Source organism: Rousettus aegyptiacus, unplaced genomic scaffold, assembly GCF_014176215.1.
Source record: "Rousettus aegyptiacus isolate mRouAeg1 unplaced genomic scaffold, mRouAeg1.p scaffold_m13_p_8, whole genome shotgun sequence".
Taxonomy (NCBI): domain Eukaryota; kingdom Metazoa; phylum Chordata; class Mammalia; order Chiroptera; family Pteropodidae; genus Rousettus; species Rousettus aegyptiacus.
In genome coordinates this window covers 30,676,318-30,694,444 of record NW_023416311.1, presented here as the reverse complement: position 1 = coordinate 30,694,444, position 18,127 = coordinate 30,676,318, and the positions used below count along the sequence as shown (strand labels likewise).

General features: G+C 46.5%; 1 protein-coding gene and 1 long non-coding RNA gene across 3 annotated transcripts in view; one reads left to right on the top strand and one right to left on the bottom strand.

The window, feature by feature from the left end:
• LOC107517867 (myosin-16) overlaps positions 1–18,127 on the top strand; it is a 60,000-nt gene that overhangs the window by 15,109 nt on the left and 26,764 nt on the right. For both annotated transcript variants that reach the window (XM_016159023.2, XM_016159022.2), the window contains 11 exons: positions 1,592–1,762; positions 3,173–3,355; positions 4,954–5,080; positions 5,884–5,942; positions 6,814–6,901; positions 7,266–7,383; positions 8,604–8,724; positions 12,086–12,222; positions 13,517–13,598; positions 15,593–15,766; positions 17,246–17,473. In XM_016159023.2, coding sequence (XP_016014509.1) covers positions 1,592–1,762; positions 3,173–3,355; positions 4,954–5,080; positions 5,884–5,942; positions 6,814–6,901; positions 7,266–7,383; positions 8,604–8,724; positions 12,086–12,222; positions 13,517–13,598; positions 15,593–15,766; positions 17,246–17,473 — 1,488 coding nt within the window. The remainder of the gene's footprint in view (positions 1–1,591; positions 1,763–3,172; positions 3,356–4,953; positions 5,081–5,883; positions 5,943–6,813; positions 6,902–7,265; positions 7,384–8,603; positions 8,725–12,085; positions 12,223–13,516; positions 13,599–15,592; positions 15,767–17,245; positions 17,474–18,127) is intronic.
• On the bottom strand, positions 4–9,573 carry LOC107517869. Its single transcript, XR_001598676.2, has 3 exons — positions 9,392–9,573; positions 8,235–8,343; positions 4–172 (listed from the first exon to the last, which is right to left on the bottom strand). It is a non-coding gene; the product is annotated as an uncharacterized LOC107517869 (long non-coding RNA).

Below are 18,127 nucleotides of genomic sequence, written 5' to 3'. Positions count from 1 at the left end.
TGCTTGGCCTCGCCTTCGTTTCTGCTTCAGGATGGCTATTTTCCTTTTATAAGCTACTTTTCAGCATGGTTCTCCTGTTTCTCACCTTAGACCTGGGTTGGGCCAATCTTAGTGGGCTCCTGTGTCTCTGACTTTTGGCCTCCAGAAAGTTCCATCTTCTTTTGTATGGTACCTAGTAATAAAGAATGATAATGGAGAGAATTAGTGGAACCGGCCTATACTGGCTCACAAAGCTTATTACATTTTCTGGAATTTTGTGAGCCAGTTGATATCATGTTGATACAAGGCCATGGTGAGAGCATTTATATGATGGAAAATGGCCAACACTACAAATTAAGCTTTCTTTGAGAGAGAGAGAGCTGACTTATCAGCACGACATTGGTAGCCTCCCACTCTTGCCTATACAAATAAGACTAAGTTCTCATCACAAGACTAGCACTGTGGGTCAGGAAGATTTCACCTTTATAGTTGCAAGACGCATGATTAGGAGTCAGTAGACTGATTCTGGACTTAGATTGGCCCATCAACTGCTGTGTGGCCATAGGAAAGTGGCTACCCATCTTTGAGCCTCAGTTTTCTCAACTCTAAAATGAGCAGACTGGAGGAGGTGATCTCTAAGGTCCATTTCAGTTCTGCTACCCTATTATTCTAATATTCCACCAACCGCAGCTGAACTTAAAAAAAAAAATAGCTAAGCCCGATTTCTTCAGGCTCTAAAAGGCTAATTTGGCTACTGTCTATAATAAAATCATTTCATTTAAAAATATGGGAGGATCCTTCAAGAGAATTTCCAAACTGTGCTCCCTGGAGTCCTGGGCAGCTATTGATGACTAGCAGGGGTGGGATTAGGGAAGAAGAAGGACAGACACCCTGTGCCAACAGCAGAGTGTGTACAATGGAAAAACAGGGGTTATATCTCAGATCGGCCATTTCCAACATGTGTGTGCCTCTGTTTCCCCATCTATACGTAGGAACACTAATAAGTCTTGCCTTGTAAAGTTTCTGAGCAGATGCAGCTTAGCCCAAGGTTTGACACATGCATGCACTCCATGAATGTTACATTGCAATTTCAATAGCACCTCTATTTAAACTTATTTTTCATATGAGGCTTCTTTGTGGGATTTCATTAGGAAAAAAGTAGTCTCTAACTTTTAAAAAGAGGAGTTTATAAACCCCTCAAACCCCTTCGTCTTACAGATGACAGTGAGAAAAACTACACAGAGCAAAGACACAACAGGACTCAGATCCATCAAACATCTCAAATAATTTCCATCCTTGAAAAGAAAAGTTTTTTCGTTAACCACATAGAACCAGAGTCTGGCTGCCTGGGATTCAGGCCCCAGTATTAGCCGCGTGTGGCCAGAAGCATGTGCTCAAACTGCTGTCTTTGCAAGGAGAGTAATGGAGAATGGCTTCTCACAGGGGTGATGGGGGCACTGAAGCGGTGGTCAGTGTTAAGGCATTTGGGGCAGTGGCTGACACATGTTGGCCCTTGGCAAATTTTAGCTCTGTTTGTGGCTCATGACTTGCTCTTGGGAAAGGCTCTTTTGGTGTCTGAGCTGAGACCACTCTTTCTGTCCTCCTGCCATAGTTCAACAGCTTCGAACAACTGTGTATCAACTTCACCAACGAGAAGCTGCAGCAGTTTTTCAACCACCATATGTTCGTGCTGGAGCAGGAGGAGTACAAGAGGGAGGGCATCGAATGGGTCTTCATAGACTTTGGCCTTGACCTGCAGGCCTGCATCGACCTGCTGGAAAAGGTAGCCTGCTTCTCAAATGAGGGGCTTGGAGAGAGGCTGGGGCCCTGACCACGGCACTCTTCAAGAGGAGATTTCGCTGGGGTCTGCAGGGAGGCGGCACCTGGATCCAGGGCAGTCAGTACCACTGCTGATGACCTTGGTTGGTCTGACCTATAGCTTCTTCTCTACAAAATGGGTACATAAATGACTGCAGTGACCACACTTAGTTGGGCTACTGTATGCCTTAACTCACTGGATCATCACAAGCTACAATATGCAGAGGGTAATTTATTATAACCATTCCATAGATGGGAACATTGAGGCACAGCAAAGAGAAGTCACTTTAAGATCATATAACCTATGAGTGGCAGAGTCAAGCTTTAATCCAGACAATCTAATAGTCTGCCCATTAATCACACCATAGGGATGTTTTAGCAAATGGCCTAGTTTAAGGATAGATATTGTTTGATTAAATGCAGAAAAGGAATAGAAAAGACATTAACAGGACAGATGACTGAATCTGAACAAAGTTTGGTCATAGTAGTATATCAGTGTTAATCTCCTGGTTTTCGTTATTGTGCAGAGGTTATGTCAACATTAAGAGAAGTTGGATCAAGGGTACTTAGGAATGCTTTGCATTATTTTTGCAAGCCTGACATTACAACAAAATGAAAAGTTAAAAAAAAAATTTTTTTTCAAACATATCTTGTCTCTGAGGTTTGTCCTTGGGCCCATCACAGAAAATTTATGATCAAGACAGCCAGGGGTCTCAGATGTGGGCCTAACTTTAACCCACCAAAAAAACAGAATCTCCAAAATCAGGCTGCATGCACGATCCACCTAACCACCAACACCTACAAATATCCCCCAAGTCCAGCAGTCACAGAGCCTGGAATGCCTTCATGCTTGAGCTTTGAGGTTAAGCAATGCCCTCTTCCAGAAGTCTTCTTTAAAAATCCAGACACTCCACAGATAGGGAATATTAATTCACTAACAGCATTTATGAAGTCCCCCTTTTGTGTGTGTGAGAAGAGACCTAAAACAACATGAGGCCCTCGGGTAGTCAGGAATGGCATTGAGGGAGAGGAGCAGATAAAAGAGAAGTACCCACAGCAAGGTCAGTTGTCATTGATTTCAACATTTTTCTGAGGGCCAACTGTGCCTGGCACCACTGTTTTGATGGGGTTAACGTTGAGGGAGATATCTACCTGCTTCAGACTTCAGACTTCCCTTCTGTTGGACTTGAATTCTAGTCTCTTTCAAGTCTAAATGGCCACAGCATTCAAAGACCAGATCATGGAGCAACCAGGCACCATACCCAGAGTTCTGCTTCCCAGCTGGCTACATGGGCGAGTGAGGCACCCCTCCCACATCAGAGTGTCCCCTATGGGATCCTGTAGGCTGCTCTAATGCCATCCTCTTCTCTTGTAGCCCATGGGAATCTTCTCCATCTTGGAAGAACAGTGTGTCTTCCCCAAGGCCACTGATGCCACATTCAAGGCAGCCCTGTATGACAACCACCTGGGAAAGTCCAGCAACTTCCTCAAACCAAAGGGAGGAAGCAAGGGCAAGGGTCCTGAGGCCCACTTTGAGCTCATCCACTATGCAGGCACCGTGAGTACCACCTCTGCACCCCCAGTGGCCACCTGCTGGCTGCTGTTCCCTCCTGCTATTATAGGTCCATCCTAACACAACCTTCCAGAGGTTAACTAGTACAGCCATGATATAACAGGGTAACCAGCTCATTAAAATGAACTCTGGCTTATACTTTTCATCAGTTCTCCATGTGAGAATTCAAAAACAATCTAGCCAAGGATGTCTATTGGAGGAAACCAGCAATCTGTGCCCTCAGACCTACCATGGTCACACCATTGTCTACAACATTCAGTTTGACAGATGAACTTTGATCTGGTCAGAAATGAAAACTCTTGCAAAAAAATTTTTCGTGAGCCCATTAATTATTTCCTAGGTGATTAACTTATCCCTATGACAGTTTGTGGCTGCCAAACCAAATCTATAGAGTGGCATGGGTTTTTCGCTCATGGTAAATTCAGTCCTTGGGGAAGGGGAAAATGAAGTGCAGCCAAGACTCAAATTCTATTTGAGGAATTGATAGGGAATACAACATTTGTCCAGCCAGCTTATAAGAACATGTTTGGCTTCCCTGGGATTTCAGTATTGCCATAAATGTCAATGCTCCTATTATCACCAGAGTTTGGGTTTAACTACAGGGAAACAGGAGCCTTAACAGAGCTATCAGTAAAGTGGCTGTTGGGTCTAAGGTTTTATGATCTCATCAACCTTAACAATGCCAATTACTCACAAAAGTTATTGTACCAATACCTAGAGCAAACAGCAGGGGCCAAATTGCAGTGCTCAACCTCACCTCCCATACTGAAATGAGAAGAGCTCCATTTTTATAGAAATGAAATAGTCAAAGTCAACTGGGGGCTCTGAACTTCAAAGAAGGCTCTAAAATAAGGCCCAGAGATGACAAACATCTATCTGTATAGAAGATGGAAAACCCAAAGATTTGGGCTTCTCAACTGCTCCCACAATGTGTGCTCAATGGAAGGATCTGAAAGGCTCATTCCTCTTTGCCTCCTAATTGGGGCCATGTGGCACAATGGGAAACATAAATTTGTGGGTGTCCAATTACCTGCACACATGAAGCCCCTAGTTCTGGATGGATAGAACACCCCCTTCCACTGGGCAATGGCCCAGGGGATGTGTGCTCCTTAGCAAGTAGAGACCATATTTCCTTGTAGAGAGTTCTTTATGTAGCTCAGGAGTCCACTGGTCAAGGGCAGTCACTGACCGCAAGGACTAAGCCTGGAAGATCAGCTTACTTGTGTAGAAGACCCAGGGGTCAGGGAGGCTCAGTGTGGCCAGCAATGAAGATATGCAAGAGAAAGTCACAGACTGGCATGGCAGCTTGGGAATCCTGGTTTGTGGGAAAAGCCCAGAGGCAGGATATCCTAGATAGGAAAGTTACAAATGCTTAAGAAAACAGATGATGGGGACTCTGCCTGGGAAATCCATAGGATTCAGGAGCATCACAGGACTCCAGGGAAGTCATCAGGACAAAAATGGAAGCACCAGGAGATGGGATATTGGTCCTGGAAACTGATAGCAGGCATAGCTATAAGCAGAGGTTGTGGTTGTGGTAAGCTGGGCCCAAAATGTAACCACTGGCATCTGTCTTGCTCCAGGTGGGTTACAACATTACAGGCTGGCTGGAGAAGAACAAAGACCCCCTGAATGAAACAGTGGTGGGTTTGTTCCAGAAATCGACCATGGGCATCCTGGCCCTTCTCTTCAAAGAAGAGGAGGCTCCAGGTATGGCTGACCCCTTCTTGGGTCCAGTCTCCTTTTGCTAATGCCCTTTAATGGCTAAAATGGGAAGAAAGAAACAGAGCTTTTTATTCAACTCTTATTGAATGAATGAATGAATGAATTATGAATTATGAATGAATTCATGGATGCTATGATTTGACAAGGTGCTTGATGCAGGCCATGGAGGATACTGCAATAGAGGGGTATAGTGCATCCTGGTTGCTCCCAACAACTGAATTGATCATTGGTCCCATATCACCTCTAGTTGTAACAATACTGCTTTGGAAAAGTTGACACCCAAAAGTTCTGTGCTTATTCTCCACTCCCTGCTTTCCTCTATCTATGGCAACTGCCAAGCCCAGCCATGCCTCTACCCAGTCGAGCTCATGTGTCTCTTAGGAGAACACCCTAGGCGGGAACTGCCCAATGGAGCTGCCACTCAGCAGAGCAAGACCTGCAAGTCTCCTTTGGCTCAGAGACATTTTTACCACTAACATACAATTCCACAAGATGGTCGGAAGACTCTTCCTTTTCCCTAAGTAATGGAAGCAGTTTGTCACTTTGTGCCAGCACTGAATCACAAAGGGCTGCACACTCTCCAGGGAGCACAGCAATTATGCCACAGTCAGCCCATTCGCCCACTCCCCAGTCGATCTCATTTTCCTGATAGAAGGGCTCTACTCCAACTAGCCCCCCCCAAAAGTCTTTTTAAAACCAGAGAATGAATGTCCTTGAGACATTCATTGATGAGTCTGCCTGCCCCCTATCCTGGGTGCTAATGTGAAACATGCTTGTCTCTTCCTCAGCTGGAAGCAAGAAGCAGAAGAGAGGGTCCTCCTTCATGACAGTCTCCAACTTCTACAGGGTGAGGAGGGGCTGCCCCACAGGCCATCTTCATCCAACCCTCCCTTTCAATGATATGGTAGTCTAGCTGCCACCTCAGAGCCAAGAAATGATTTCACTTCTATGCCTATAGTTGCCTCTTTCATTCAAGGAGTCTATTTCCTTCTGAAGGGATCACAGAGCCACAGGACCCCAGGACAGAAAAGACCCTTAGAGGTGGTCCAGTCCCATTGCCTTGTTTCAGAGAATGATGGGACTTGTCCAGCATGAAAATGGAAATATCAATGCCTATGATCTTGTTCTCTAGAGTTGTCTGACAGGACTGGGCTGGTCTCAACTTCCAAAAAGTTTGGGCTTTACTAAAAACATGTTTCAAAATATAGAAGTACAGCCAATGGGGAGATGTTGCACAAAGATTCAGATACTTCCCAAGGATCAAGCTTTCCTAAGGCAGAGGAAGGGGGACTGTTCAGTAGAGAGGATAACAATGGACAGGGGTTTGTGCACACAGGCACTACAGTTCTAGTTCTTACTTCTAGTACAAACATTCTACAGTGATCCAACGCTGAATCAGAAGGGGCCCTGTTTTTCGTAAGCCATGTCACCTTGGGCAAGTCACTGAACCTTTGAGAGCAATGCTATCCAACAAAACTTTTCACGAGGACAGAAATGTTCTCTTCCTCCCATTGGCAGCCACTGTCGAATATGATAGCTACTAGCCCTCTGTGGCTAGTAAATATTTAAACAGTGGCTGGTGTAACTGAAAAACTGAAGTTTAACTTTAATTTTAATTTAATTAATTAAACTCTAAATAAATACCTCTCCTGAGTTTGGATGTCCTACAACACCAATACCAAGCTTTATTTACATTTTTTCCTTTTCCCCATCTCCAGGAGCAGTTGAACAAGCTGATGACCACCCTCCACAGCACTGCCCCTCATTTTGTCCGCTGTATTGTCCCCAATGAGTTCAAGCAATCAGGTACATCATGGGAACATGTCTCCCTACTGGAAGTCTTCAGGATCTATGAAGTTGGTGTTTGTTCCTAACAAAGTCCACTGTCAATCACCAGGGATAATTGGAGCAAAATGGGTTATGAAAGAATAACCAACAATGGATCGTCTAAGAATTGCATTCTAGTTGCTTTGTACGGCAGAGTGGTGCTCATCTAGCTAGAAGTCGCACTCATGAGAGCCTCTGGGTCTTGGCTAAATTGTGGGAGACCAAGGATTCCTGGGCACTAATGGGAGAAGACGTAGATACTCAGTTCAGCCTCCTTGAGTGGCAAGAAATGGCCTGTCCCACAGGATAGTGACTCTCTGTCCTGTGTCCTCCCTCTTGGCAGGTGTGGTAGATGCCCACCTGATCATGCACCAGCTGGCTTGTAACGGAGTCCTGGAAGGCATCCGTATTTGCAGGAAGGGCTTCCCAAACAGGCTGCAATACCCAGAGTTCAAACAGAGGTGAGTGTTATCTTCCTGATGCCGTGAATACACTTCTCAGTTTCCAGGGACTGACTACTGATAAATATAGTCCCATTGTAGCAGAAACTATGGGTATGATGATGAATACTGCCTCACTGTCACTACAGTACACTCTGGCCCAACTTTTAATTGCCAGCAGCTGCATTTCTTTGCCTGAGGGCTTTCACTGGCTGTGGAGAGCCTGCTTTGCTACTTGGCAGGCTGAAAATATCAGGAATTAATGCCCCCCCAAGCAGACCTCAACTAATGGCTAAGGACAGTTGGCATATAAATATTTCAGCTCCCTCACTCTTCTGGTGGGCTAACTATGAGGCCTGTTCTATACTACCTCTCAAATAGTAGCATGATGGTAAGTGTTTAATAAGCTCTTCAGTTTAAAAAAAAAGAAAGAAAAAAGAAAAAAGAAAAGAAAAGCCCTGATCTGTAGTGTCTGCCTATTTCCGCAGTGTAAATAATCCCACCGTGGCTGATTTAGAGCTACCAATATGGCATCACTGAATGTGGGGTTTGGAAGAGATGTGCATAATTACCTCTTGTGAGCCAGTGGAAGCCAGTTCCAGCACACCACATCTCCCAAGTGTCCCCAGCAGGATTAAGACCCAGTTGCCTGTTGTGATAACTGGCTTGACGACGTGCCTTTTATTGGCTTCCTGCCCCACTTCCCCAACTCTGCCACCTCCCAGATAAACTAATTGCACTTAAATTCTAGTCTCAGGGTTTTCTTCTGGAGGAACCCAAATTAAGACCCCATCTTAGGGATTATTTTACTTCTAACCTCTCCCTACTTGCTAGAACCTGTGACTACAGATTGACAGAGTAGGAAGGGTCACCTGAGATCATCTTATCCAAGCCATATGAAGTCTCTAATTGAGGAAAAACTTGTCCAGGATCACAAAGGGGGCTGCCGGCAGGTCAGGGAAAGAAGCCGTTCTCTTATGCCTGGAAGAAAAGATCGGGAAAGAAAAATTTTAGTGTCTTCGTTTCTAGGAAAACCTGCCTCCTGAACCCCTAAGCCACACTGACATTCATTTCCCAAAGTCTCCTGTCAGTCCCACCCCTCTGCCTGCTGCAGCATCTGTAAAACAAGTCTGTTTCCTAACTGGAGGGCCATGTCACATATCAAGGGATAACTGTGTGAACATGCTTTCACGCTGCCAGCTTGGGGATGACAATGACCGTCGTCATCCCTCTCCCCACAGGTACCAAGTGCTGAACCCCAACGTGATTCCTCAGGGGTTTGTAGACAACAAGAAGGCCTCAGAGCTGCTGCTTGCGGCCATTGACCTGGATTCAAATGAATACAAAATTGGACATACCAAGGTAAGGTCTTCCAGTGGTGCTCCCTCCCTACATCACTTAGCCTTGTCTTCAGAAGGTAGACTTCAGGTACGAATTCCAGCCCTGCTCTTGGCCAGTTGCCTGCCTTTGGCGATCTTCTCAGCTAATGATAGCCTCAGTTTCCTCCTCTAAAAAATCAGGGCTCTTAAGTCCAGTCTCATGGGATTTGGGAGTAATTAGCAATAACATACGTGAAAATCCAGCTCAGACAGAGTGGTACTCAATAAATGGTAGTATAGTTCTTAGGACTGTATAAACAGTCCAGATTTCTAAGAATAAAAGGAACCAATCAGAATCAAGTTCCCTGATTTGACCGGGGCATAGCTATACATGTGGTTGGGGTCTTCAGGTTAAGCATCATAATCCCAGCCCACCCACACAAAGAGCCCCAGTCCTGAGCTGGTAGGTAAGTCAGGACTGACTAGGAGGGAGCAGCCACCTGATCCTGACCCACAGAGCCTGGGCTGCCCTTTGTTTGTCTCACTTCCTGGCCCTACAGAGTCCTATCAGGATTGTAAGCACTGAACAGGCTGACAGTGCAAGGCGTACATCTATAGCTACCCAACCAGACTGCACCCCAACATGACAGCTAGGATAATACAGGGGGAGCACTGGCTTTGCAGTCAGGAGTGTCAAGTTCAAAGCCTACCTCTATGTGGCCCAGAGCAGGTCACTTGCCTCTCCAGTTCTCATGAGAGACAAGGCAGATGCAGCTTCTCCACAGACCTGGTGTGGCCCAACGCATGTGGAAGCTCCAACTTTCATGTGCATCCAACATGTCTGGTTGCTAGGCGTAAGCTCATGGAGTGCCTCCTGTGTGCCAGGCATGGTTCTTAGCGCTCGGTTGCACTTATGAACAGAACGGGTGAATTGTAACAGCAGAATTGTAACACCACTCTAGAATATGCCAGAACTCTTAGCTTTGGCCTCCTTTACAATTAATACGTGCTAGATATAGCTAAACTGGCTTAGAAGGCTATTTCAGGTTTGTCACAGCATTATTGAATACTCAAGCTGGAAAGAACCTCAGAGACCAGCTCCTTCCCTGACCCCACCATTAACAAGTGGGAAACTTAAGAAAGCCTAGAGGGGGGATGAAGGTGACATCCCCAATTTATTGAATTAGGTGGGACAGAGCAGACCTCAGGGCTTATGACACTGGTGATATGGCCTGGGAAAATAGGGCTAACATCACCAGTACGACACAGTCTGACGCAGCTACCAACTGGGCAAACAGACTGCATCTTGCTGTTTTTAAAGGGTTGCATTGGACACCTCAAGTCCAAGTAAAGGGCTGGGGCTGCTGGGGACAGCTTTACTCCCTGAGGACCATACAGGCTCTGGTGGCTGGGGCAGAACAGAGAACAGGGTGATTCTGCCTATAGACTATGTCCTTATCCCTGGTGTTGGCTCATGTGGGCCCTACCCTGACCCCAGTCATATGCTTACCTCTACTGGCCCTCAAAAACCAAACCTCAATGTCAGTTAATTTAAAATTGCAAATATTTTACTCCCTGATGACTAGCTCTCTGGGATTGGACGGAGTGGGGGTGGGGGAGCAAGGGCTAGGAATATTCTTTTCCATTTTTTTCCTGTCAGTGTCCATAGTGTCCACATAAAGGATTTAATCGGGGGCTCTCCCCCCTGCCCCCATATGGAGACTCCAAAACTCTCAGAGCTGGGAAGGATCAGGGTCTTGCACTCTCACTGGACAGGAGGAGACTCAGGCTCCCCAAAGGAGAGTGACTTGACCAAGGTCACATGCACATCCAAGGCGGGCTGAAGTTAGATGCAGGTCGCCCAGCTCTTCTATCCTTCTAAAGTTTCTATCATGTCCTATTAGAAGCCTATAAAATGATATTACATTATGAAACACACTAACAACTAGCAACCACTCATACGCCCACCTATAAACCCAGAGCTTAATCTTTGTGTCTCTTTTCTTTTCTTCCCACCTCCAGCAGTAACCCTTATCTTGAATGTCAGCCATTCCCTTTGCCTTTTTATACATAGTTTTATTACATACATATATGGCCCCAGGTTTTACCTGGTTTGAGCTTCACGGAAGTATCATATTTGCTATAATCTTCTGTGACATGGTTTTATCTCTTAATCATGTTTCTAAGATTCATCCTTGTTGGTTGGTGTGTGACATCCATTCACTGTCACTGCCATATCATATTGCCTGAAATAGCCACACTACGATCACCCTTAAAGTGCTACTGTGAACACCCTTGCTCACGGTCCAGTGTAGGAGTTTCTGTAGAACAAAGTTCTCAAACTTGACTGTATGTTAGAATCATCTGGGGGTAGATTTCTTAAAACACCAATACCTGAGCCCTGCCCCAGAAATTGTTTGAAATTACCCATACCCAGTCATCAGCATCTTTCATAAGCCCTGCAGCTGGGGGCAACACAGCCAGGGTTAAGATATGTGCTCCTGCCCGTGTGCAAACGTCCGACTTGATGAGGGAATGCCGAACCGTTTTCCAAAATTGTTGTACCAACTCGCATTCCCCTTGATCCACATCTTCGCCAACACTTGTTTTTTCAAAAGTCCTGACAGTTACGGGTGAGGAGAGGGGTGAATGGTATCTTGTGGCCTTAGTTAGCATTTCCCTTAGGTTGTATGTTCCTGGCTCTTTCTAATACATATTGCGAAGCTGGCTTTGTTTTCCTGGGGATGAGTCCCACTAACATACCAGGGATACCTGATATTGTGCAACGTTGGTACAATTCTGTCTGCTTCCTAGAAAGTCAACCACCCTGAGCTGATCACTATCCCCTCTTCCAATTCCCAGATCCCTTGGGATCATGACTAGCCAAAGGCTGCTTTGCATGGCAGTAAAGAAGGAAGGCCCCTCGCCACTCTGGCCGCTGGGCAATTATCACAGCAGTGAGGATTATAACAATCTCACATTTTACTCAGAGCTTCCCAGTTTACAGAAGCAATTTTCCATCTGTTATCTCATTTAATCCTTATAGCAACCCTCTAAGGAGTGATCAACATTCCCATTTCACAGATGAGGAACTAAGTACCTGAGATGTGAGAAGATATGTCTAAGGTGACCCAGCTAGTAAGTGCCAGGCCACGTCTGGAGCCTATAGGACAATCCAAGGGCAAGAGGAAATAGATGCTGAGGCTGACAGTGACCCTGCTATTGGAAGTGTCCAGGCTAGGGCCAGCTGTTTCTGAGGGGCCTCAAACACCTGCACCAGACTTAGTCTCTTCACTCTTAAGAATACTTCTGAACTTGTAATGCTTTGATTTTAAGCCCCACTCCCAAGTGGCTGCCATTGGTGACAGCTGGGCTATTTTCATATAAGTGTGTCTTTCCCCCAGGTGTTCTTCCGAGCAGGCATCCTGGCCAAGCTTGAGGACATGCGGGATGAGCGTCTGGCTAAGATCATGACGATGTTACAGTGTCGGCTCCGGGGTTTCCTCATGAGGGTTGAGTTCAAGAAGATGCTGGAACGAAGGTAGCACACAAGAACACCAATAGGGCAGGACCACAGAAGTCACACACGTTTACTCAGAATGACCAGGGACCTGCGACACACACAGTGATCAGCTCCGTTAGCGACATGGTGCCGTGAGATGAGGGGAGGGGTGACAATGTCTTTGCTGCCCCAAAGAACCCTGCTTGGGGCCTGCATTAGTTTTCTAGGGCTGCTGTAACAAAACACCACAAATTGTGTGCCTTAAGATATCAGAAACTTATTATCTCACTCTTCTGGAGACCAACAGTCTGAAATCACAGTGTCGGCAGGCCTTGCTCCCTCTGAAGGCTCTAAAGGATACTTTCTTGCCTCTTCCAGTTCTTGTAGCCCCAGTCTGCATCATTTCAATCTCTGCCTCTGTCTACATAAGGCTTCCTCTTTCTATGTCTGTATCTTCACATCATCTCCACTCCACTCCAGTATGACCTCATACTTAAGTAATTACAACTGCAAAGAGCATATTTCCAAATGAAGTCATATTCACAGGCACTGGGGGTTAAGACTTCAGCATGATTTTTGGAAGGGGACACAATGCAACTCATAACAGGGCCCTAATATAAACCCTTCTATCTACAGTATACCAGCCACTTTCATAGCCTTCTCCTTACTTGATCCATATGATGATTCTGTGAGAGGGATGCGGGAGGGCCAGCACACCCATTTTACAGATGTGGAAACTGAGGTCAGAGAGGTTAAGGAACTGAGCCAGGTTCATGCAGAAAGAGTCAGGATTAGAACCCAGAAACCCTCATTCTAAACTCTCGTCCTTGGAATCCTTTTTTCAGCCATCTCCCTAAAACAGTCATTAGAAAATAGCTCAGGCTGCCCTGGCTGGCCCATGGCTAACTCTAGCTCTTTATAGTCCTAGTATTAGTAATAATTACAGTGACGAATAAATAATAACAGTAATGAAGTCCTGTTATCCAGCAGCAGGCCCTCTGTGACCCATGCTAAAGGCGCAGACACCAGTTAGGGGCTGAGTGGCGAGACAGAAGCCCAATCCAGCCCAGGGCTTTGGTGCACAGGAGGTCCTCAGTAATGACAATGGAATAAAGCCACAAGAAATAAGGAGGGGTGGATACCAAAGTCTGCAGCTGGAGAGGATTTAGTGACTAATGCGTGATTTCTGAAGACGAAGTGGAAGGAGGGGAAATGCAGGAAGAAATGAGGGTCTGTCTCAGCCTTGTGCTGCCTATGAGGGATGATTCAATTAGGGAGGCGAGGCCCTGACACCTGCATTTTAACCCATGCAACCCCGAATTATCTTTTGCAGACTTGGCCTGAAAGTCATCCAGCGGAATACACGCAAGTTCCTGGAGCTGCGTTTCTGGGGCTGGTGGAAGCTGTACAACAAGGTGAGGCCTATGGGGCCAGGCCAACTGGAACTGCTAAGGGCCTCAGCCCTGGGCAGACCGAGGTGCTCTTGGGGGTAGGAAGCTACAGGATGCTTCAGTATGGCCTCAAAATGAGAGGCCCTTGGAGACAAAGGAGGAATCTAAGCCTTTTTCCAGACAAGGCCCAATTCCTCCCAAGAAAAATCATCGTGTGTCTTCCCACCTTTCATCTCATCTCTCAAAATAAAATCCACTTATGGTGGAGAGAGCCCCCTTCCCCACAAAAGTGGGATTGGTTATCAGCACCTCATTCCTGGGGTTTGAGGCATCTTTAACTCTTTGAGTGAACTCCCTGTCTTCAGAGCAAAAGTGACCTCAGAAAATCATGGGATCTGACATCTCCCTTCCCAGGTTCTTCTGAGACAGCCATGACAGCAGTGTGTCCGCCAGGTAGTGGGGCTGTAATTGCCCAAGCAGCCAGGCCGCCCTCAACCAATGCAAAAGGCCCTGAACCATCCTACTGCACACAGGTTGAATTGCACTTGGTCACGGCGTCCCACCTAGGGTTCCCATTTAGGGGGAACATGCCACTGGACACCAGAGGAGCCCAGATGCAGGGATGCCACATACTGGAGACAGAACGATTGTGTCAAGGGGCAGCCATGTGAAAGATTAGGATAGGCTCCAGGTTATCTCTAGTAGCCCTGAGCCCCCAACAGCTCATATAGAAACTTCTTTCCCCTCCTGTAGGAAAGAATTTTCTAACAATCAGTGCTGATCACAAGTTTAAATGGAAGGATAGTAAGTTCTACATCCTCAAAGGAGCCCCCACAAGGGCCTGAGATGGCAGAGAGTTCTAGATGAGTATTTCTCAAAGTTCAGTTGTCATCGGCACCTTCCCCCACCTATTCCATGACAGATCTTTTTTCTTTACATCAACTCACTTTGAAATTTTTATTTTAAATGGAAACTTCATATCCTTAACATGCTTTAATGACATCCTAAGCAAATATTATCCATAAAAATTGTGGATCTTTTTCATTTAGAATTTTTTTCAAAATTATTTATTGATTATTGTTAGCAATTATTTTTAAAGTAACTTTGTGACTGTAGAACAATAAAAATCAAAGGGTTTCTATGCAATGCTTGACTCCATCTCACCTACCCCCTTGGTATACATATTATCCTTTGGGAAGTCCCAGACCAACAACCTCTAAGATCCTTTGAAGCAGGACAGGAATGGCCACATATGAGATGGAGACAGAGCCTGGAAACTTCCTTGCTCTTAACTAGAAAGTAAAAATTCACTAATTAAACATGGTAGGGCAAGGTTCTATTCCAATGAGTGAAAACAAAAAAGAAAAAATCCTTTACTCTTCGTATATTGACTGAGCTCTAATCTTATTTAACTAAGCCAGATAGGAAGAATAAATGGTGGGGGGTGGGGGGGACACTTTTTAGAAGGCTTTCACTGGACAAAAAGTGTTATATAGTTGCAAGTTATGGTGCTTGCTATAACCTTTTTATGCAAACTTTGCCACTTTGGAGAACAGGCACAAGAGAGAAAGACAGAAAAAGACAGAGAAATAGAGAGATGCAGACAGAGATGAGAGAGAGAGAGAGAGAGAGAGAGAGAGAGAGAGAGAAGACAAGAACTCAGAAGAGAAAAGGGCAAGAGAAAGCAAAGCCGTAGCCAGGGTTCTGAACACACACAACTCACAGAACAGATGTAAGTTCTGGGTACTGCTAGATACTGAAGATTATCTAACTTTGTGTCCTCCAGAATCAAAGAGTATCCTGAGGATTTATCCTAAGCAAGATGAGCCTCCTCTGTAGAGGCCAGAGATGTTTTATGGCCTCTGTGGAGAAGGGCTCCTCAACAGCTGCAGCAAGAGCTGCTTTCCACCCCAGGGGGGGATGTGAGGCCCAGTCTGAGGCAGAGCCCCCACAGCCCACCTACTTGCCCCCTGGTAAAGCTCATCCCCTAACATAGTATGGTGCTGCTGGCCACCCAGGTCAAGCCACTCCTGAATGTGGCACGGCAAGAGGAAGAGATGAAGGCCAAAGAGGAAGAGCTGAGGAATGCCATGTCCAAGACACAGGAGCTGCTAACCAAGGTCAAAGAAATGGAGGAAAAGATGGTCACGCTCAGCCAGGAGAAGAAAGACCTCACCATCCAGCTGCAGGCTGTATGTGGGCCTCTGACGGGGCGGGGAGGGGATGGGAGCTAGGAGTCTTGACAACTGTCTAGACTCCGAGGGTCACTAAGAGTCATATCCAAGGACGGAAGGAGAGTGAACCTACTGAGAATCCATGGTCCCTTCAGACCACAGGGAATTCCCAACCTTCTCTTTTCTTAATTGTAATGTCTTTCTTGCTCCAGTTACCAAAAGTTCTCCATCAAAATTGTACTTGCCCACAGCAGCAGGCTGGGCACACATATACGTGCTGGGCCTGTAGGGATTGTCCAGATGTAATGGGAGGGCCATAAGATGTAATGGGAGGAACACCCCCGCAGGTGAGCCTGGCTCTACATGAGACCTTAGGAACTTGCCATCTTTTCTTTGTCAAATGCAAACAGAGCAAGGAGACCAAAAGACCTAGGTATCACGGGTGCCTGACTCAATGCCTCCATCCCTGCATTCCAATATTATGACTGCAGTCACTGGTCCTTCTTGGATCTGACCCTCACAACCACCCTTTAAGGCGCCCAATTTTTACGTGTAACCTACAGTGTAGAAAACTTATTTTGACCGACATTTACTTACCTCATCTTAGGGAGACACCAGTGGATACCCAGGTTGTCCCTCTGCTACTTAATGCCTGTGTGACATTTAGAGACTTGATCAAGGTCTCAAGACCATCAGTAGAAAACCCACAACGGGAGGGGTCCAGTTCCATCTCGGGTCCTTCCCTGCTCTGCCAGAGCTGTGTCCATGGGGCAATGAGAGCATCAGTACTTGTGCTGTCTGCCTGGTTCCCCCAAGTTGCCTCCGGCATCATTTCTCCACATCTTTTCGATACCCCTGAGAAGTTGCTCAAGCTGAGACCCTTGTTTTATGTTTGAGGAGACTGAGGCCAAGCGAGACCATAGTAATAAAAGAATCTTCCATTTATAGAAGCACCGTCCCTTTATATCTCACAGTGGCTGTTTCCCTTATTTTGCAGACAAAGAACTGAATTTCAGTAAAGTTATGCCATGAACCAAAAGTCACTCAGCTGATTCAGTCTTCTGACTCTGTGGCCAGTTGTTGCCTTGCACTACTTACTCATCTTAGGGAGACACCAGTGGACACCCAGGTTATCCCTATGCTACTTAATGCCCATGTGACTTTTGACAGTTCCACCTCTGCTGAAACCCTAAGGTGCATCTGATTACCTAGGATCTCATTAAAATGCAGATTTAGATGTAGTAGGTCTCACATAAGGCCTGAGGTTTTGCATCCTCACCAGCTCACAGGTGCTGCTGCTGCTCCTGCTGCTGCTGCTGATCTAGGGACCACATTCCTAGATTATGCTTTATCACAAACATCACAAATGAGCTTGGAGTTAGCCCAGCCCCCTGTCCAACCATTTCAGGACACATTTGTTTGGGACCCATCAGCCTAAGGATTGTCTGTCATCTTGGTCCCTTGCAAGTGCCTGGACTCCTGCCTTTCTTCCACCAGGAGCAAGAGAACCTGATGGATGCCGAGGAGCGCCTGACCCAGATGATGAAGACCAAAATGGAGCTGGAGAGCCAGATCTCAGATATGCGGGAGCGGCTGGAGGAAGAGGAGGGCACAGCTGCCTCCCTGAGCGCCTCTAAGCGCAGGCTAGAGGGGGAGCTGAGTGACCTGAAGCGTGACCTGGAGGGCCTTGAGAGCACGCTGGCCAAGACAGAGAAGGAGAAGCAGGTGAGGATGCCCTGGGCCCAACCATGCTCCTCTAAGGGCCGGAGAACCCCCAGCTCGCTCACCTTCCACACCTGGATCTCCCACGGCAGTGCTTCCTAGAGCCCTAGCCACCAGCCACATGGGGCTATTTTAACTTAATTCGATACAATTTAAAATGTGGTTCCCAAGTTGGCCTAGCCATATTTCAGGTGCTCAGTAGCCACACATGGCTAGTGCTATCATGTTAGACAAAGCAGACTGAGACTATGTCCTTTGTTGCAGAAAGTTCTGCTAGACAGAGCAGCTGACTAAGGAAACAGCTCTTTCCATCATGCTACATCCGGACTCAGGCCTAACTGGTTCTCCTCAAGCCTGGGATTCTAGGCATCTGCACTAGCCTGCTGCCTACTCAGCCTCAGCATCCCTGGGCCCCTCAAAGAATGTTCTGCAGCACCATATATATACCCTTCCTCCCTTCTCAGAAGAGGCAATTCTATCAGTATGATGGGGCCACCTGTAGCTGCTGGATTTCTGCCCAAACAAGCAGTTGCTGGCCCCTCAAAGGGGACCCTCTGTCTCCTGATACTATCTGGCTGGCTTGGCCCCAGGGCCCCCTTCCTACCCTTGCAAGCGAGTGGGATCCAAGAGCAAGGGAAAGTGGACACTGCCTAAACC